Here is a 16,647-nt window from a genome sequence, read left to right as displayed (position 1 = left end):
GGATACATTAATTATATTTGACTCAACACTTAACCTTTTTACATAATTCAAAAGCCCAAGAAGGGTCTCTTTAAAAGTATAATGACTCTATTGACTCAGAATAAATCCTAGAAATCGTCAATGGGGACTTTGACCTAAAACAAGGTGACCCAAGCATGAAACCCATGTTTTAATAAGTCACAATAATAATAATAATAATAATAATTTTTTCTTTATTGTTTTGACAAGTACATTACAAGATTACTCAAATACATTAAATGAAGACCGAACCTAGTTACATTTTCCAACACTTATGCATTCTTCAATGGTTCTAATCTTCCTTTCTCCAACTCCATTCTACTCGAGGTCGTAGGGAATAATGAGCTCCCTCTTAAGACATGATTCTTTACAATATGCAATCATTCCTTTTTAAGTGTACTCCCTTCCATTGTCAGATCTAAAAGTCTTTATCTTTCTTTCAATTAAAGTCTCAACTTTGGATCTAAATTCATTGAACTTTTCACATACTTCGCCTTTTGTCTTGAGAAGATAGAGCCATGTCTTTCTAGAATGATCATCAAAGAAGGTTACATTGTAAATATCACGCCCAAGATATTTATTAGACATTGTCTGACACACATTTGAATGAATGAGGTCTAGTATCTCTTTAGACCTTGTATCACTACTTGTAAAAGGTTTCCTAGTATTCTTTCGCAAAGCACATCCCTTGCATATTCCTTCATGATCTCCCTTTATGTTGGGATGCCCTTTACCATTTGACTACAAGAGGGTATTATCTTGTAATGAATATGCCCATAGCTTCTACTCCAAAGTTCGATAGGGTTGATCTCCATGTGAACTAGGGCTTGAGGAGTTGGTGTTATAAATTTATATAGCCTTCCTTCACAAACTCCAATAACCTTTCCCCTTTCAATACTTGAATCATTTCCCCAAACCAAAACTTTACCATCTACAAAATCAACCCTGTCTCCATTATATTTTAAACAACAAATGGAAATTAAATTCTTTTTCAAACTTGGGACATAGAGTATGTTGTTGAGATGTAGCTTTGCTCCACTTTCCAACTTCAATGATGTAGATCCAAGGCCCTTGACTACATAATTGTTGTTGTCTCCTAGCTCCACTCCATGTGATGATGGTTCCCTTGATAGAGTATGAAGTTGTCCACTTTCTCCTGTCATATGTCTTGAGGCTCCACTATTAATGATCCATGCATTGTCATCATCAAGAGTACTTATAAGTGCAGCCAAGAATCATTCACTCTTGACTCTCCTAGATAGATTGTAGATGATCCTTCCAATCCATCTTCCTGCAGCATTCATGATATTGAACCCATATTCAAATAACTTTCCATAGAGGGAGTAACCTTTTCTTCCAAGACTTATTTTCCCTTCAAATGATTGCCAACAAAGTGTTATTCAACCTTCTTCCACCACTAAGTCAGCCCTTCCTTCCAATAGATTATCCTTGTCAAAGTCTCCAAGTGACAGCTTCCGAGTAGTAGCTCCAATCTAAAATTTTGCCCCCCCAACAACAGATTTCCGACCCCCAACTATAGAATTTCGGACCAACAGTGGACGCAAAATTTTTGCCCCAACAATTGCCCAGAAACTTTGCACATGTGAGAGATAGATAGCCAAAAAACTCGAATTAGGTCTTCCCAGATTCTTTCGTGCTTCTCCATCTACTTTTCTCTCTTTTCTACTTCTCTTCCTTGAAGATCAAACTTTTTGAGTGAGTGCTCCAAATTGGTTGAACTCCCTCTCTATATATAGCCTTTCTATTGGGTCGAATTACCCTAATGTAGGCCGACTTCATTGGGAGAGGCCCGACTTCGTGTGGAGGTGACAAATAACCTTTTTGACTCAAAAATAATTCTTTTTACATGATACAAAAGCCAAGAAGGGTCTAATAAAAATGACAATGACTCAATACAAAACCTAGAAGCCTTTAATGGAGGCTTTGACCTAGAAAACATTGACCTAAGCATGAAACACATGCTTTAATAAGTCATTTTCTTTAATAATAAAATTTATTTTGACAGTACAATTATGAAGGTCGACATTAGTTACATTCTTCAACACATAGGACGGCCAAATGTCCTCCCTTCTTGCCATAAGATACTTCATATCTCCCTATCAACTAAATTTGTAACAGCAACCAATCCAAGCATGCTTTTAAAATATTTAAACTACTTATTCGGAAGAGATTTCATCGAGACATCAGCTACCTGTTCATTTGTCGGTTTGACTCGGAATATATTGTAGCTTCACAACCCCATCTTTTACCAAACTCTTAATGTAGTCGTACTTGTTTTTGATATGATTTATCCTTGCATGAAATATGGGGTCTTCAGACATCTTGATGCTGATTTGGTTATCACAATTTATTATCGTAGGATCCAAGGTTTTCCAAACAAATATAACAATAGTTTTCTTAAATAAACTTATTTTCCTACTTCACATGGAGCAACATATTCCGCTTCGGCACTACTTAATGCAATAGGATATTGTTTTCTACTCATCCATGAAATAATTACAGATCCCAAACTAAAACATCCACCAATAGTGCGCCTTCCATCAATCTCATTGCCACCCCAATCAAAATCAATAAAACTTGTTAACATGACTTCCTTCCGATCATACTTTACGCAATGATGTACTTAGGCATCTCAAGATATGTTTGGCTGCTATCTAATGGTCATGACGAGGATCCAACTGAAATTGACTAAGATCATTTACAGCAAAACATATATCAGGTCTTGTATTTACCAAGTACATTAGAGAACCCACCAACTTACGATAGCTAGTAGGATTTACGAGACTAGAGTCGGAGCTTCTCAACTTCTTGAGATTTGTAATCATTAGAGTGGTCATAGGTTTGGAATCCATCGTCCCTGACTTTTGTAACATCTTGATTATGTATTTCCCTTTACCAATATATCTCTCACTGGGTATCTTCCAAACTTCCAAGCCCAAGTAATAATGCATGAGTCCCAAATCTTTCATTTCAAATTTTGTTGCCATCATTTTCTTACATTCTAGAATTTTGCGCTTCACACCTATAATAAACACAACATCCACATATAGTAGTATAATGACAGGTTCATTCTTCACTATCTGATGTAGAGTTTTGCATCAACAAAACTTTTGATGAATCCAATCCTTAAGAGATATGGATCCATTCTTGCATATCAAACCCTAGGAGCTTGCTTCAAGCCATATAGAGCTTTCTTGAGTCTACAAACATGTGTACCCCTTCTATTTATTTCAAATCCTTCTAGTTGTTCAATGTATACTTCTTAATCAACGGTTCCATTTAGAAATGTTTTGACATCCATTTGATGGATATTCCATCCCATAGTAGTAGCTAGTGAAACCAAAGATCTTATTGTGGTATACCTGGCAGTAGGAGCAAAGGTTTCTTCATAGTCTATTCCTTCCTTTTGTGAGAAACCTCTTGCAACGAATCTAGCTTTTATTTATCTATGCTTCCATCAACGACAAGTTTTATTTTGTAAATCCATTTGGAGGTGACAATCGATTTGTCATTTGGTCTAGGAACAATTTCCCAAACCCCATTCTTCATAACGGATTGATATTATTCTTGCATCACCTTCATCCATTCTTCTTTATGAGTAGCTTCTTCAAAGGTAGTTGGTTCTATTTCTATTAATTTTGTCATGTATGTTTCATATCGTGAATATCTCTTTGGCCTTTTGCTTTCTCTAAAAGATCCTTTAGTTACTCCATGTCCTTCGACATCTTCAAGTGCAGTTTTCAACCAATTTGGCCTCTTCTTCGTTTTGAGAATTATTATAGGTTGAATAGACTCACTTGGTCCTTCTTCTTCTTCTTCTTGGTTTGTAGTTGTCTTGTCATGATGCTCTTCTTCCTCAAATAACGGTATATCTTCCTCATCGCATTCAATTGGTATATCTTTGGATCTTTTGTAGGCATGGTTTTCATCAAATATAACATCCTCGCTAACTTCAATATGTCTTCCTTCCTTGATGTAGATTCTATAAGCCTTTGGTGAAATACTTTAGCCAACGAAGATCCCTTTTATACTTGTAGAATAACTTCTTTCGCTTGTCTTTTGGAACATGGATGTATGCGGGACACCCAAAGATTCGAAGACGATCTATGCATGGCTTCTTCCCTGTGAATGCTTCTTTCAATGTCATGTTGTTAAGGATTCTATGAGGACTTCTATTTTGTATATATACAGTTGTCATGGTTTCTCTCCCCATAGAAATTTTGGTAGATCTTAATCAAATATCATAGTCCTTATGCATTCTTCAATGGTCCTATTTTTCCTTTTTGCAACTCCATTATGTTCGAGGTTGTAGGGAATAATGAACTCCGTCTTAATACCTACTTCTTTACAATATGCAATCAGTTCTTTTGAAGTGTATTCCCCTCCATTGTCATATCTCAAAGTCTTTATCTTTCTTTCGGTTAAAGTCTCAACATCGGACCTAAATTCTTTGAACTTTTCAAATACTTCATCTTTTGTCTTGAGAAGATAGAACCATGTATTTCTAGAGTGATCATCAATGAAGGTTACATAGTAAATATGGCCTCCAAGATATTTATTAGACATTAGCCAACACACATCGGAATGAATGAGGTTTACTATCTCTTTAGACCTTGTATCACTACTTGTAAAAGGTTTCCTGGTATTCTTTCCCAAAGCATATCCCTTCCATATTCCTTCATGATCTTCCTTGATGTTGGGGATGCCCTTTACCATTTGACTAAAAGAGGGTATTATCTTGTAATGAATATGCCCATATCTTCTATGCCAAAGTTCGATAGGGTTGATCTCCATGTGAACTAGGGCTTGAAGAGATGGTGTTATAAATCTATATAGCCTTTCTTCACAAACTCCAATAACCTTTTCCCTTTCAATTCATGAATCCTTTCCCCAAACCAAAACTTTACCATCAACAAAAGCAACCCTATCTCCATTATTTTCTAAACAAAAATGGAAAGTAAATTCTTTTTCAAACTTGGGACATAGAGTATGTTGTTGAGATGTAGCTTTGCTCCACTTTCTAGCTTCAATGATGTAGATCCAAGGCCCTTGACTGCATAATTGTTGTTGTCTCCTAGCTCCACTCCATGTGATGATGGTTCCCTTGATAAAGTATGAAGTTTTCCACTTTATATTTTCATATGTCTTGAGGCTCCACTATCAATGATCCATGCATTGTCATCATCAAGAGTCCCTGTAAGTGCAGGCAAGAATCCTTCACTCTTGACTCTCCTAGATAGATTGTAGAAGACCCTTCCAATCCAACTTCCTGCAACTTTCATGATATTGAGACCCATCTTCAAATAACCCTCCATAGAGGGAGTAACCTTTTATTCCAATACTGCTTTTTCCTTCTTCAAATTGATTGCCAACAAAGTGATTTTCAACCTTCTTCCACATTAGCTCTGATACCGTGTTGAGAAATCAATGCTTATAGGAAATAGGGTTTGATTCCTTTGTCTTGATAATTACTTGTGAATTATTTTGACTTCTTTTACTTCTTTATTAGTTTATCTTTCACCAAGTAATTACCAAATTATATGCATATGAAGACCACAAAAACAAGAGGCACAACATGTAGGCACTTGGGAAAACCCAATCCAACTCGCCCACTAGTAGATTCAAGTCAAGATGAGACAATCTAAGACACATTAGACCTAGAAAAATACCTCCTCCAACCACCAAGTCAGCCCTTCCTTCCAATAGATTATCTCTGTCAAAGTCGCCAAGTGACAGCTTCCCAGTAGCAACTTCAATCCAAAATTTCGGCCCCTAGCAACAAATGTTTTGACCCTAGCTACAAAATTTCGAACCTATAGTAGACTTAGAATTTCGGCCCCAGCAATTGCTTAAAAACTTCGCATGTTTGAGAAATAGATAGCCCAAAAACTCGAATTAGGTCTTCCCACCTTCTTTCGTCATTCTCCAACTTCTTCACTCTCTTTCTTGCTTCTCTTCCTTAAAGATCAAAATTTTTGAATGAGTGCTCCAAATAGGTTGAACTTCCTCTCTATATATACCCTTTTTGCTGGGTCGAATTGCCGTAATGTAGGTCGAATTCATGGAGATGAGGTCGACTTGGTGTGGAGGTGACAAATAACCTTTTTGACTCAAAAATTGTTATTTTTACATGATACAAAATCCCAAGGGTCTAATAGAAATGACAATGACTAATGACTCAAGCCAAAACCTAGAAGCCTTCAATGGAGGCTTTGACCTAAAAAACATTGACCCAAGCATGAAACCATGCTTTAATAAGTCATTTTTTTAATAATTAAAAAAAATTTGACAAGTACAATTATGAAAATCGACACTAGTTACATTCTTCAACACCCAAACGTTGGGTTGTTGGACTACCTAACAAGAACAATATGGATTCTATTGAAAGTAACCAATCATTAGGGACCAAGATCAATAATGCATCTAAGTGAACCAAACTTGAATGTTAAGGGCAATTTAATACTTCAAATAAGGATCCCTTTCCAAAATCAAGAGCATGATCTCGCAATGGTGTTTTATCCCTTGGTAAGGGTGGTTAAATTTCAACCCTATTAGGTGCTTCCAACCCCTAAGGGGAAGAAATAATTCTCTAGTCCACCCTTCAATTGATAGGCATTAGTGAATAATAATGTGTTAGTGATGAGAAAAAGACTTCACAGCCAGGTGTCATGGTCAAAGGGACCAGCTAATGGGGGTGTCCACATCATGAGTGTACAAATGCGACAGAGAATTCTTGGATGCATGAGTTACCAACTTGGGTTTTCCACCCCTCTTTTGCATCTTTTACTTCTTGATTATTCCTTGTATTACTGCTTATAGCTCAAGGGTTAGAGCTTGCTTTGTGTGATGTAGCAATTTTATTACCCCTTTAAAATGAGAGTTTATTGCTAATCGAGGTTGGGACATGCAAGAGTTCCTTTTTGATGTAATGGAGCATCATGTGCTCGAGAAATGAGTGATGCCCATATGTGTGAGGTAGAGCTCAAGCTATGATTTTTCCCACATGCTAATCTTTATGTCTTGGCCATATTTTGCATTTTTTTTTTTTTTGCCACGATATGCTTTTTCTTTTCTTTTAGCTACATCAACCTCCCAGGGAAAAAAATTTGTGCCCTAGTTAAGGTATGTGAACATATGAGTGCCTAATCCCTAAGAACTAATGACGTGTTTTACTCAAAGAATGGAGGTGAGACATGGGACTTGTAATGTAGGTTGGAAGGTGCTATGTATGTTATAAGGAAGATGGAACAGGCTATCTCAATCATGGCTTCCCAAGTAGTGTCCCTCCTATAACACAAAAGGCCTTAAAGGAGGTCCCACTAACCTAGGGTAAAATATTAACCCTCTTCTAAGGTGAGAGAAAAACAATACAATCGAAGTCTATCAATCTTCTAGATCACCCCATAATCCATACTAAATGCCAAAAAATAAACAAGTATAAGCACCTGATTGCAAAATGATCAAAGTAACTTTTGAATGGCAGCCCACCATCATCCAAGTGCTAATGTTGGATGAGTGAGAAGCACATGGTTGATGCAATTGGCGAACGCACATGGCATATCATCAACTAATGGTGGCCGGTAGGGGTTGTCGGTTGTCTAGCCGACAAGCTAGCTGTCAAATGCAAGAGAAATATTTTCTCCTATTGGGTGACCCATTCTGGTGTGTAACAAGGATGAAACATGTGTATTCCTCATACGGAATATAAAGATATTTCTCATTGAAAAATGTACAGATTTCTTATCAATCTACCCACAAACAATGATGAAACACTCAAAAATTGTCAATTTACCCTTGGGTCCTCTGGAAATCATCACACCAACAATCAGTGCTTCCAAATATACAAATCTAGCCATCAATATAAGTAAGAAAAAATCCAATCTACTTCCGTATAATTAAAGAAATTTCACCAAAAGATGGTAATATAGTTCCAAACTGCATTCATATAATCAATTTTTTATTTGACAACTAATGGCGACTTCATTTAAAAAAAAAATTGGCTCTCTGCACCAAACACCATCCTTAAAGCTCAATATATACTCATAGAGTCCAATTTCATGCTATTGACTCTAATTGGTTGTCGCACAATTTATATGCCATTGAATTTTAGTTGCAGACAATTCCATAACAACTTGCACAACTTAATTTTTAGCGCCATATAATCTCATGTGAGGCTGAAAATTGGTTTGGTAACTGTAGGGCATCCATACATTGGTACAATGGGTCTTATGATTCTTTTTAATCTTTTGTAACCTACCTTTATAACCAATTTTTTTCCAAACTTGGCTTTAAAAACCAAAAATTAATTCAATCCCAATCTTGAAAGATCCAAAACCCTTTTGGCTCTTTGATGTGAAAGGATTGTGAACCCTTGATTTAGCTCTACTGGCGATAGTCCTTAGGGCTTCACACGCACACAAACTCCATGGGACCTGAATTGTAAAAGTTGCACGAGTGAAAACCTTATCTTTCAAAGGCTAGAGACTTACGACTTTGAAATCTCTGAGTTTTGATATCATCATGATAAGGAACACAGAAAATCAAGATTACATTAGTTAATGAGAAAGTGAAATCTTTTTTTATAAAGGTTACAAGCTAGCTAAGTCAATACACTTTATAAATGTGGGATAAACCAAGAAACACACTAAAATGAAATAAGGCATAATAGCATAAAACAACCTAAAACTAAAATAGCTTTATTAATTCTTGTCTAATATCTAATTAACCACAAATGAGGTCCCTAGCTTTTCCATTAACAACCCTCATAGGAACTTAGAACATTTTCATCTTATGTATTAAACTACATTACGTTTTGATTCTTCCAACCCTAAAAACTAATCTCATCAACACTTTTGATTCATAACATGGTATCTCAAGGAGGATGGAGAGCTAGTATGTAGGCCCTTAATATTTGTGGTCCATGGGTTGTCCCCTTCTATACATAGTTAGTGTCCACTTACACCAAGGCCTACTACAAGTCTTTCTAGTCTTTTCCTAAGGGATTATACAGCAATAGTAAATATCATGACTCGTGTAGTATTCAGGTGCTCCCCCATGACCTCCCTTTTTGGTAATTTATTTGGCTTAATAATGTGGAACAAATCAACCACTCAGTGTCATTGGTAATCAACTTTCAACACCAACTGACTAAGAGTAGCCAAGATTAATTAACAAGGTTAGGCTAAGGATAAAACAACTTCCCACCGACACCCCTCCCCCCTCACCAACCAAGGGTCAGAGAAGCCTTACACTAGGTTTCTTTGTAGCTGTACTAGCTAGCAAAGTCAGTGTTGGTACACAAACATAAAATTTAGCTTTAAGATTCCATACACATTTGTGTTATTAATTGGTATATGCTACGTAAATATAAGTCTTGAAGTCTAGTTTATATTCACATTTTTGTTTAATATGGCCATTATTGTTATGTAATCTAAAGTCCATCCTTCCATTTACAACTAGCTAGTAACAAAATAGAAAGTGATGTGATTTCAAAATTTAAAAATATATGCAATCCAAACCATAAGGAAGGATTAGATGATTTTCACGCTAAAAATCAACATAGGATATAGAATACTCAATTAATATGCTATATCTTAAATCCATTTACAATTTACAACTCATTGATAAATAGAAGTAATAAGGCCTTTTACGTAGACAATTCTATAGTTTGAGATTTAACCAACTCTTAACATATATTAACAACATGATGTTTTCTTAGAAGCAAAAGAAAAGTTATTTTAGCATACAATGTACAATTTGTAAAATCACATCTTTTTTAATCAATCCCCCCTTTCATAAAGACCACTTATCTTCAAAATGCATGTCCTGTTAAAGAAAAATTAACAAAACTTAGGAGAATGCATCTTTTATAAAATGTAGAGTTGTCAAAATTGATGATGCTCCAATCCAAGTTTCCTTCACTCAAATAACTAGCTAAACTGGATCAGCCTCCTAAAGAATCCTGAAAACCACTCCAGTGTCTTAACCTTCAAATCCCATGGCTCAAGAAAAGGAAGTGCACAATAAGTTATATGATGGTAAAAAATAATTGCATTCAACAATGAACAACAAACCACAAAAATGAAAGTGACTACACATCACTCTCTTCCCAACAATCTTTCTTTAATTGTCAAAACACTTTCCCCTCGCATTCTTTCTCCTTTTGAATGTTTCTTTAGATTTCTCCCCGCAACACTCTCCACTAGCCCCCTTAACTCTCATGTAACCGATTATGACTTTTAGCATAGGTGACTAGGTAATTGACATCACATAATCCAAGGATCCTCGCATGGTACAAAAAATCTTCATCTACCCTAATATTGTCTACTTAGACCACCTCTAAATTATAAACAAGACTTAGGTGGAAAAGGAGTCATAAATTTAAGACCAAAGAAGACTCCTCTATCTTGGCTACAATGGTTATGTCAAACTTAGGCAATGCACACACATCACCCAAGAGCCTTTAAGAAGACAATTTGTTGTTTATCAATAAAATCGTCAATTAGGCAATAATCATATCACTAATCAGTGGTGACACCTCATTACATAAAATAAATCAAGTAAATAATCACTAGAATTACACCCACCAATTATTATTCCTCTAATGTAAATAAACAAGGGTATGTAAGTAGCTTGCATGCATATTTATTGTGCTTATATACTAATGCTCAAGGGGGGTTAAACAAATTCCTACCAAAGCTCATATTTTCAACCAAAAAATGGCCAGATATTTCTATGGATTTTATCACAATCCTATCATCTTCTAAAAGGAAGGATGCCATAATCGTAATAGGCAACCTCCTTTCTAAGTATGTACACATTATTCCAACAGTATAAAGACTAATGCACAAGTTATCATTTGTTTCTTCACAAATGTCTATAAGTCAGAATTATTTGTGAAGAATCTAGCAGGAACCATTCAAGTTACCATGGACAACCCTCAATAGGAGCATTAATTATCACCCTCACACTAATGAACAAACATCGGTGGTACGTCGATGGCTTGAATGGTATTTACACACATATGTTGCAGACAAGTAGTTCAAGTGGATGAGCTAGGTGACAACTGATGAAATATTGGTACTACGCAACTATCATGTTTTAGCAAGAATGACGCCCTTCAAACATTATATATCTATAAGCTCCCCCCCACCCCCCCAATAAAGACTTTATCTACCACCACTCATGTACAATTCACCATTGATACCATGCAAGAATTGTATGATACCCTACAAATCCTCACAGATAATCTTTGCTCAACAACAAATCACATGAATCTACAAGAAAATAAAGTGTCATTAGTGAAAATCTGAAGTTAGTGATTGGGTTTCTATTTGTCTTCAACCCTACAAACCACTAACAATGCATAGGGTTAAGCAAAAGCTACAACCAAAATAGTGTCCCCTACTCCAATCAAGAAAAACTCATAGAGACTACTTATGCCCTAGAACTACCTAATAAAAGAAAACTACAAGATGTTTCCCATGTCTCGTCTTGGTAACACTTTGTTACCTTAAACAGAACTCCCAATGACTAATGAATGACACTAACTTCGAACGGAAAGGAACCTTAACCACTCGAATCAACAAAGATCAAATGGGAGACTCTACCAAATGAACATGTTACTTGGAAAGCGAAGGACTTTCTTCCCAACACTTGCATCTAGATGATTTGAGAGGTAAATGCTTAAAAGGTGAAGGCATGGTGTGCCCCTTACACAACATGATGATCCTCCCATTAGACCTTGTAATGATAATAATAATAATAATATAATTTTAATATCATAACTTAGCTAGATACTAAATTGATGTATGAGACCCCCTTGTTTGTAGGACAAGAAACCCCCTTGTACAACAATTTTACCGCATAGACTACAAAGGTGTACATACCTAACCCCCTTAAAATTTGAACCTATGAACTCCAAGGAGGAGACACATATTCTTCACCATTTGGGCTACTATACAAGTTCACAAGGGTCAGTTAAGGTATATAAGTAAATATAATAAGGCATTAATGACATTTTATGTAGGATACTATGATAGACACCCTATTACTCTTTTATTATATTTTATGTGGTCAACCATGGTAGATACCCCTATTACTCTTTTCTTATACTTGGGTACATCTGCCACAATCTTTAAGGTCAAGGCTCGTGTCAACTATAAATATTAATGGAAAAGAGACCTTCAATAACCTCCAAATCAGGAGCGCTATATTAAATATTGCAAAATTGCAAGAAAATATCAAAAGAACATCACTGGGATATTAAAATGCCTCAGTGGATAGGACATAGCTTCAAGATAATAATGGATGCGTTGCATGAAATGCATGCAACTAAGCCTACCCCTCTCTCTATTCAAGACTAGCAAGACTACCCCTCTCTATTCGAGGAGGAACACTAGCAAAAATATGGTTTCCATATATGGAGGATTTATAGCTCAAGGACTCACACAATTGCATGGAGAGAATTCAATTCAATTCACAGGCTTCATGGAATAAACAAACAAGCTTTTGTAGCACCTTGCAAAATCAGCCCTAACAAATTGTTTTGCAAAATGAACTTGGATATGAACTAGGACTATAAGTGGTCTTATGAATCGTTCTCTTCTCATGATAGAACCAAAGAATTTTGTGACAAGACCTTCCCCTGTATCTTTATGGCAGATAAATTAAACAAAGGATGTACAGTTAAGACCATCAAGCTATATAGATTTGCAGATTTGAAATTATCAGTAAAACACATGCTTCATTCAAATCCCAAGTTCTTGGATGGATGACCCTCAACAATCCTCTGCAATTAAAATATATCAAGAATATGGGCTATACAAATGCTAGATGTGTGACTTACAGTAAGACAAGAACAATCAAGCACCTATTGTGATATTGTCAGGAGGCCTGAACCCTCTAGGATTGGCTCATGGTAGAACATCATTCCATGTTCGTTGCTCCTCTTTAGTGTATGTGGTTCATCTTCAGGAGTAAATGAATAATTACACATGCAGCAAGATGCATACGGGACACTATAACAGTAACATTCATCTCCTTTTTTGGTGAATAACTTTCCAAGCCATTTTTTATGGGGTAGATTCATTGCTAATATAATTTGCATCTAGGATAGGGATTTTTTGAAAGGGCAATGATTCTCTTGAAGTTGGAGCCAAAGAAGACATACTTTCTCTCCCAGGATACATAGGAAGGGGAAACAAGCACGCCCCTACCTTGGCAGGAAACATATGATTGTATGATGTATTTTCTATTGCACATTAATCAATAAAATGCATTTGTTTTAAAGAAAGAAAGAAAGAGAAGCATGAATCCATGGAGAGCACAATGGAACTGCCATTGAAAACACTAATTATTGGCTCAAGTTACAAGGTTTTTAACAAAATGAGACAACATTTACTTCAGTTGAACCAAAAGTTTAGATTACAGCCCAAAGGCATTTGTAACAACCCGTATAATTCTCATTTTGTCAACCAGCAACATAGACAATCATACATAGTGTAATGCCTGGTTCGAATGGCCAGAGACATCCTGTCTCACTCGCGTACCAAAGTCCCTAAAAAAGGTTCTCTTCAAATACTTCAGCTCAATTATACTTTCTCTGATGTCTTCAAGAGCTCTGTGTGACTTTTTCTTTACTGGAGCTCGGCGAGAAACTGTATTGCAGCAAAGCAGAAACACATATATTAGGAATAAATCACAATCCTCAATCATATTGGCATGTAAAACACAGAACAATAAATCAGACCAGATCAATCATGAACTTGATGGTGTGAACCTGACAACGAACTCAAACAAATGTAACAAATTGCAATCCAATGTGAACTCATGTGAATTAGGGATGGTTTCGTAAGAAGGGAGACTGAAGCTTCAGGAACAAATGCAATCTTTCCATCAGTTTAATTTAAAAGCTGCTCTCGCCTGTCCAAGGCCTCAGCATTACACTCCCAGTGAAGCTATTTTAAGTCACTATTGTCCGAAAGTGAGAATTCCTTTGGATGATGTAGTAGCAAAAGCTTAGGAATATTTCACTAAAGCCCTCAGCTAATTAATTATTTCTGTGCAGCAGCTGATCTATTTAAATGAGTACCACTTTTAAAATGGAATAAACCAAAAAATAGCTTTTATAAGTTACGCTCTTTAAAACCAATGAAAGGGGTTAAGAATCTACAATAACTTCTGATGGTAAAAATTACTAATGCGTTGAGCACTCAGATACATGACACTAAATTTATAAGTTATAACACGTGCCCCAAAGGAATGCAAATTCAGAAGGTATTATTTGTTCAAGAGTCTGATAGAAACTCACATATAGTGGTTTCATTCAAAAGCCAGGGTTCTCAAATAGAATTTTTTAGAGAACTACAAATTGACACAGACTGCAAAGGACTTAAGATCCTTTCTATCTAGGAAGATCTTGTAATTTTGCGTATCTGTTTGTCTTGCTGTGTAATTGTATCCTACCAATATTTCACAGGGAACATGTACCCCGCACTTTGGGGATGAAGGGATGTCGAAGGGATGTTCTTGGTCATCCCTAAAATGCTTACAAAAGGCCCAAATCCATCCCCTTCCCAAAAGAGCCATCCTGAGGAGATTTAAGGGGCATCCCAGGGATGTTCCTTCTTAAAGGAGACAATGGGGCATCCCTTGACCCAATGCAGATGCCCCAACAGCCCCCGGAGAAAAATGGTCTAAAAAATAAAATTATTTTTATTTTGGATGGGCCTCGCCGCTATTTTTAAACCTCGCACAAGCTTCCAAAGCTTTGAGCATGACTTTGGAAGTGGAGAAGAAGGGACAACATCATCAGTAGTGAACAGCATCAGTTGGGTGCCATTTAGTATTTTGACCTAACTTAATCAAATCTCCATTGGTTTTACACACACAAGCACGTACAGGAATATGCATTGGAAAGAGGAGTGTATTCATTCATATAATTAAATGATGGGATGTCTCATTACATAGTAGAAGAGGAGTGTGTTACGTAACTCCTAAATACCTAACCATCATCCATTAGATTAATTACAATTACACAACTTTATTAGTGAGACTTGATTACATGTATAAGTCCAAATATGTTTAAGTTCTAAATATGACCATTATCTCTAACACCTCCCACGATCATACTTGTTCAAAATACAAAAAGACAAAATCTTTAGACAAGCAAGATGTTTGTACTCCACAAAAAAAGATCTTCAAAACAGTCACTGAGATAAAATGTATCCAGCAAGGTTGATGAAGTACAATTTACATATCCCTCCTTTCGCTTGACCATTGACTCACCAACCAATGTTGAAGCTTGCGGTAGCTTCAGAGGGTCTTCTGCATAGGCTTGATGCCTTAGCATGTAGGAGATGATTTAGTGCCTCTTTAGGTGCTTGCTTGATGGAGTAAGTGATTTATGCCTTCTTTCCTGAAGTCCAACTTGGAAAAAGTACAATGATTAAAGTCAATTAATTATTGTGGACTATTTGTAAATTTCCTAAAGCCCAAGAATTAGTTCCCAACAAATTTAATACCCGGAAATAAATTGCAGCAACCAATAAATTATGATTTGTAAAGTAACCACTACTGGGCTCTTTAACAAATAAAATGCACAACAAAAACAATAGGAACAACAATCACACAATTGACACAATTTTACCCTGGAAACCCACAAAGGGTAAAACCAGCAACGATTTTGTTCTTAATGGCTTAGGAATATATGAAATTTTTTTATAAAAAATTGCAAAGCTCCAAGGGAGAAATTCCCATGACAAATAGCCAGTCGTACGACCTCACCAAACCCAACAAAAATCGAGCCCTACGCAGTGTCTGCATCACCCTACATGTGTGGCCTGCATCACTTAGCTTGTGCAACATGCATCACTTACCTCGCACGGCCTGTGTCATTGCTCGTGTGGCTTGTGTGACCCAACTAATGCAGCATTGTTTCACTTGGCTTGGTTGCTAATAACTTTCCCAGAAAATCGCTTTGTCTTCCACCAACAAGTCGCTCTCTCTCAGCAAATCGATCTGCTCAATTTTCCTTGTCTCAATAATGTGCCTTCACCTCATGGATATGACTTAATCAAACTCTCTTGAGCTTCCTAATCAAACCTTAGCGCTCCAAAGTGATGGAGCGTTGAGATCATCCCCCACCTCACCTCTTGAGATCAATGGCCCAAATTAGATCTTGGTCGCTTAAATTATTTATCTCCATAACCTTAGACTTTGGCCCAAAAAGTCAACAAAAGCATATGATACATCAAATGTACTTTTCCTAAGTTGAAACTTTGGAAGGAATTTAATAATCACTTGCTCCACTTAAGCAAGCATCAATAACACTGATTAATGTTCTCCACAAGCTAAGGCACCAAACTAATGAAGAAAACCTCCCGAGTTACCATAGCTCAACACTCCTTACTGAGGAAGGGATTCTGAACTACCCCCAACTTATCTCTAAAGTAGATGAATTTTCCTTTCATCAATGCTTTAGTGATGATGTCAGCAACCTTTTCATCAGTCGACATATACTGAAGCCTCACGACTCCTCTCTGCACATAACCCCAGATGAAGTGATATCTGATGTCGATGTGCTTGGACCTATCATTGAACATTGGA

At 36.5% G+C, this 16,647-nt stretch overlaps 1 protein-coding gene across 1 annotated transcript in view; it reads right to left on the bottom strand.

Moving 5' to 3' along the window:
* Nucleotides 1-13,345: 13,345 nt before the first annotated feature.
* Nucleotides 13,346-16,647, bottom strand: part of LOC149248618 (oligoribonuclease-like) — a 189,467-nt gene continuing 186,165 nt past the window's right edge. Inside the window, exon 7 of the mRNA XM_089458473.1 lies at nucleotides 13,346-13,697. Within this exon, the coding sequence (XP_089314599.1) occupies nucleotides 13,531-13,697 (167 nt within the window). The 3' untranslated portion in view covers nucleotides 13,346-13,530. The remainder of the gene's footprint in view (nucleotides 13,698-16,647) is intronic.

Source organism: Pinus tabuliformis, chromosome 7 (genome assembly GCF_031772625.1).
Source record: "Pinus tabuliformis cultivar Carrire ecotype Pingquan chromosome 7, CPIR1, whole genome shotgun sequence".
Taxonomy (NCBI): Eukaryota; Viridiplantae; Streptophyta; class Pinopsida; order Pinales; family Pinaceae; genus Pinus; species Pinus tabuliformis.
The sequence above is the reverse complement of the archived record's forward strand: the minus strand, read 5'-3'. Positions and strand labels throughout refer to the sequence as shown.